At 37.1% G+C, this 6000-nt stretch overlaps 1 protein-coding gene across 1 annotated transcript; it reads right to left on the bottom strand.

The window, feature by feature from the left end:
- Nucleotides 1-272: 272 nt before the first annotated feature.
- Nucleotides 273-1265, bottom strand: LOC307142551 (trace amine-associated receptor 13c-like; the record flags this gene model as incomplete). The annotated part of the gene is made up of 1 exon (XM_079843520.1): nucleotides 273-1265. The coding sequence occupies one exon, from the start codon at nucleotides 1263-1265 to the stop codon at nucleotides 273-275; it is 993 nt and encodes a 330-aa protein (XP_079699646.1).
- Nucleotides 1266-6000: the final 4735 nt, after the last annotated feature.

Here is a 6000-nt window from a genome sequence, read left to right as displayed (position 1 = left end):
AGTAGATTTCTTTCATTTAAACTAAAGATTATCTTTGTAATAACTACTTTAGTGTGGCAAATGTTACATTTTCTTTTAACATCTATCTTCCAAGCAGCATCACTACAGTTTTGCGATGCTTTCATTCAGTAAACAGAGCAGATAGTGTCACTTACAAATATGCTCATAGTATACATGTTAGACACCATATTTAAAAAAAAAAAAAAACAGCTGTTATATGACATCTAATGTTCTGGTGCTGCTTAAACAAGAACTTCAAGACACATTATCTCTTACATTTGCTTGAGATTTATGTTTGCTGATGAAGGTTCAAATATTTTCAGTGTCAAAATGTTTTTTGCTGACAGTCTGAACCATCGATAAAACATTGCATATATAAGTGGATTCATACAGGAATTCATGCACACAATCCAATCCATTACATTAATTATAAGAGAATCACTTTCAATATCCCAAACAAAAAGAGAAATGAAATAGTATGGCATCCAGCAAAGAAGATAAACCAGTACTACAATCCCTAAGGTTCTTGCAGCCTTTCTTTCTGATTTGGCCTTTTTGTCTGTGACTGAATTTAAACGCTTAGCTTGATAGTTTGCTGCAAAACAGATTTTCACATTTAAAGGAATAATAACACAACAAGGTGCAACTAAACAAACTATAGAATCTAGTATTACTTTTTCCAAATATACATTGAAAAGTATGCATTCTCCAATACATGTGTGGTTCCTCTCTGGATACAGTATAAACTCATTCAACAGATAAACATTATATATTAAGGATAATACCCAGTTCACAACTATGGAAACAATAGCTCTGTTATTATTGACTTTCATTGGATATTGCAAAGGGTCATTCACAGCAATGTATCGATCCACAGATATAATAATCATATTACCAAGAGCTGCTGTGACAACCACGTAAAGAATAAGAAGAAATATTGAGCAAAATATTTCTCCAAAGTACCAGCATGGCTCAATCAGTTTCATTCCCTGCACGGGCATGAGAATCAGTCCTGCGATCAGATCAGCCACTGCCAGAGAGAGGATCAGCACATTGGTGGGAGTGTGGAGCTGCTTGAAGTGTGAGATGGAGATGATCACCAACAGGTTCAGAAACACGGTGAACACTGATGATACAGCGATGAAAATGTACACAATGATGTACTCCGCTTCCGGTCGGATACTTCTGCTACAAGACAAATTGTTGTTTGGAAAGCAGTATTGGATTGTTTGATTGTCCATGTTTGTCAGTCCCCAGTTAGACATTTCCATGATAGATCTATCTTGGAGAGTAGACTCTGTGTGAGAATGCTTATGCTACTAATATGAGTTTTATACTTACAGAAGCTCAGCTCCCACCTCATTTTCCCATGATGTTTGAATATTCAGCTATTAGCCTACCCACTAGTTCAATATTCATAGACCTATCAAATCTGATCTGATCTACATTCTAATAAACCTTTCATAAAATAACATTTTATTTTAAATTATATTTTATTAAAAGCTTTTATATGTTCACGAGTGAGGGGAGGATGGAACGGGAGATTGACAGACGGATTGGTGCAGCTCTGCAGTAATGCGGTCGATGTACCGGTCTGTCGTGGTGAAGAAAGAGCTAAGCCGTAAGGCGACGCTCTCGATTTACCGGTCAATCTACGTTCCTACTCTCACCTATGGTCATGAGCTTTGGGTCATGACCGAAAGGACAAGATCCCGGATACAGGCGGCCGAAAGGAGCTTTCTCCGCAGGGTGGCTGGGCGCTCCCTTAGAGATAGGGTGAGAAGCTCAGTCACTCAGGAGGAACTCAGAGTAGAGCCGCTGCTCCTCCACATCGAGAGGGGACAGCTGAGGTGGCTCGGGCATCTGTTCCGGATGCCTCCTGAACGCCTTCCCGGGAAGGTGTTTCGGGCATGTCCAACCGGGAGGAGGCCCCGGGGAAGACCTAGGACACGCTGGAGGGATTATGTCTCCCGGCTGGCCTGGGAACGCCTCGGTGTACCCCCGGAAGAGCTAGAGGAAGTGTCTAGGGAGAGGGAAGTCTGGGCATCTCTGCTTAGACTGCTGCCCTTGCGACCCGGCCCTGGATAAAGCGGAAGAAGATGGATGGATGAGAAACATTGTGTAACAGATGATTTACTGTCAGCTCTATCAATTGCACTTCTATCTTTGTAAATCTAGAATCTGAGCTAACGGTGTTTTTTTGTTTTTGAAGAGACAGGAAGGTAAATATAACATATTTTGGGAAGGGTTACTCTTAAAAGTAATGTGTTTCGCCCTAAAAATGAATTAATTATATTACTTAGTGACATTTTATATAATGTAATTAGTTTTTTTCCCACATGACTGAAGCTTGCTCTCTTCCAGGCCTTGCAAGTGTTTAATGCTGTAATGCATTCAACAACATAGCCTTTATAACACACCTTAATTTTCTTTTTAAAACACATTTAGAATATTTTTATACTTAATAATAATATAGAATTAGAATTAGAATATTTCCTGACTCCTAGTGTGATGTATATGGAGTCAGAATAGACTCATTAATAATTCACGCAAAAAACAAGATGCACACATGTGTAACCAATTTCACATGCATGAAACCAAATTCACGTGCACAAAAAACAATTCAAACAATGCGCAAAATAAAATTATATATTCATAAAATACATTTCACAAATGCAAAACACAATTCGTAGATTTACAACTGTGCACAAAAACTTTTGAATGTTTAAAATGTACACATTCATCCTGTAATGCGAATGTGCAAATCGTCATTCACGTGTGTGAATTGCCTTGGATGTGTGTGTGTGTTTTTGAGACTTTCCTGGCAGCGCAATCCTCCCTACACAGAGGAGTCGTACTCTTTAGCCAATCAGATTTAAGCTCATCAATCGGCCAATCATAACCGCGTGAGGGCGGGCCCACCTGAATGTTACGTCATCAGCGTTCGACCGCAGTTAGAGATCATGGCTAAGCAGCAGAGGTATGTATGTGAAGTTTGATCGGTTCATTTCTGTGTTTAATGAAACTAAGAACTTAGCAGTTAAGAAACTATCACTTCAACTGATCTCTGTGTGAAAATAAACATTTAGTAGTATTGATGGATTCTTATGTTTACTTCATAAAGAATTCTGCATATGCACACCATACAAATGTAGGATTTTAGAATCATAAACTCCATAGAAAGCATAACAATGGTTTGAATGATGAGAGAAAGTGTATATAAATAGACGAATTAGATAAATAGATATTTTTCACGTGGTCTTTTATTTAACTATTATTTAATTAGGAAAGAGCAGTCACAACAGTGTGTTTGTACCTGCATGTCATGTCCACCACACATTCAACTGATAATAATTTATGTAATGAAGTGCATACATTGGAGACCATTTATATTTAATATATGCTTTGTTTGAACTTTAAGCTGCACATATATGCAGTTTTATTGTTTCAGATTTCCCAGACAGATGATGTATGAAGTTGCAGAGACCAGTACCGTTACCTTACCATTCCTACTGTAATTCTTTCAAAACACTCATGTTGCATCCCTTCATTTTGACTGTTGTTTCAACAAGAGGCTGAAAGTCATGCATTGTTACTGTATTAATGTTCACACTCAAGGAATTAAGCCCTGCTATGCATTATTAAATGTTCTTGTTTTATGTCAGAATTAAAAGATTCAAAGAGATTTGCTACAGTTGATGTATACGGTTTATTAATTTGAAAGTGTCTGAATCCTTTGGGAATAAAACCTATATGAAATGACTTGGCCATGATTAAAGAGAGTTCACCCAAAACATTTTTTTTTTATTCATTTACTCACCCTCAAGTTGTTCCAAACCTATATGAATTTCTGTTCTGCTGAACACAAAGGAAGATATTTGTAAGAATGTTTGTAACAAAGCACATCTCTGCAGCCATTGACTAACATAGCAGGGAGAAAAATACTATGTTAGTCAATGGCTGCAGAGATTTGCTTTGTTACATTCTTCTAAATAACTTCCTTTGTGTTCAGCAGAACAAACAAAACTCAGTACAGGTTTGGAACAACTTGAGGGTGAGTAAATGATGAAGAAGCACAACATGTAGTACAGAGCAATATAATATATATATATATATATATAAAACATTGTATATAAATATATTCTGTAGTTGTGAGATTGGCTGATTAACAGTTTGAAGCTGGGTTAGTTCTTCAGTCACGGGGCACTGGAAGCACAATGTCATTGCATGGCTGGTCAGGGATGTTGGTAGTGTTCCAGTAAGTTTCTTCTTTTCTTTTAAAGTAGATAAATGTTTATCGCCAAATGATACATTTAAGTGCAATACATCAGGTGAAAGTTAACAAATGAAATGTGTTCAATCTAGCCGCCACTAGCCCTTTCTCTGTCAGAACACATCAGATTTTGGTTTGATATTTAAAGCAGTCAGCACGCAGTACAAGAGCTGCAGACAGAGGAAGAGCAGGAAGCAGGACATGAAGTCATCATAATTGAATAATATATAATTGAATATAGTGTACGGAGTAATCTTAGTAGTATGATGTTAATTGCATCTTTGTCTGATCAGCATAAAAACGCTTTTTTGCCAGGCAAAGTAAAATGAATGCTTCACAACATTGTCCTGTGACATTAAAAATCTTGAGATGACAATACAGCACAGAACATGTAAGTACATGTGTACTGAATAGATTAAGACATTAATACAAATTATAAAAGAGAATAAGGAAACATGAATTTAGATGTTTGTGACTGGGTCACGCCAAAGGTGTACAGGAACAATACGTGTAATAACAATTTAACACTGTATACTGTTGCACAAATGGCAAAATATCTTCATCACTAAACAATGAGTGCTCATAAAAAAAATTGTACATAGTGAAAAAATATCTTGATGAGGCCAGTGCTAAATGGGAGCTATTGTCCACCCAGATTATTGTTTTACAATCATTTGTGTGATTGTAACTGAGAGAGATGTCTGTCTCTGTACCTGCAGCTAAAATACAAAACAAGCATCATTTCCTCTTCATATGGGACATCTGATTACCACAGCAGTTGCTTACATCTGTTAATATTGAATAAACTCACTTCAACTGATCTCTAAGTTCTTAGTTTCATTAAACACAGAAATGAACCGATCAAACTTCACATACATACCTCTGCTGTCGAACGCTGATGACGTAACATTCAGGTGGGCCCGCCCTCACGCGGTTATGATTGGCCGATTGATGAGCTTAAATCTGATTGGCTAAAGAGTACGACTCCTCTGTGTAGGGAGGATTGCGCTGCCAGGAAAGTCTCAAAAACACACACACACATCCAAGGCAATTCACACACGTGAATGACGATTTGCACATTCGCATTACAGGATGAATGTGTACATTTTAAACATTCAAAAGTTTTTGTGCACAGTTGTAAATCTACGAATTGTGTTTTGCATTTGTGAAATGTATTTTATGAATATATAATTTTATTTTGCGCACGTGAATTGTTTTTTGTGCACGTGAATTTGGTTTCATGCATGTGAAATTGGTTACACATGTGTGCATCTTGTTTTTTGCGTGAATTATTAATGAGTCTATTCTGACTCCATAGATGTACGCCACACAAAAGTTCTCTTAACATTACAGGTTATTACTGTCACAGATATGTTCTTATTTAGTGTTCAGTCTTAGTTTTCTTTGTCTATATTTGACTGAATTCTATTTTTCTCATTAGTTGCCATGGTCCTGATGAGTGTCTCACCTGTTCCTTGGTCTGTTAATGATCATCCCTCTGTGTATTTAAGCATTCAGTCTTCCTCAGTTCATGGCCAGGTGTTAACGTTATTTTGGTTTGTAAATAGTTCTTGAGTTCTCTGTTAATTAAAGTGTAATTCTCATTTCATTCTGCGAGACTCATTCATTGGATTTTGATACAAGCAACCTCAGAACACAAGATTGCAAGAATCTTGCAGGGGGATCACTCCTTCAAGGATCACACAAGGGATTTTCTTTATCTAGCT

This window comes from Gobio gobio (genome assembly GCF_949357685.1).
Source record: "Gobio gobio genome assembly, chromosome: 18".
Taxonomy (NCBI): Eukaryota; Metazoa; Chordata; class Actinopteri; order Cypriniformes; family Gobionidae; genus Gobio; species Gobio gobio.
This window is presented reverse-complemented; position numbering and strand designations above follow the sequence as displayed.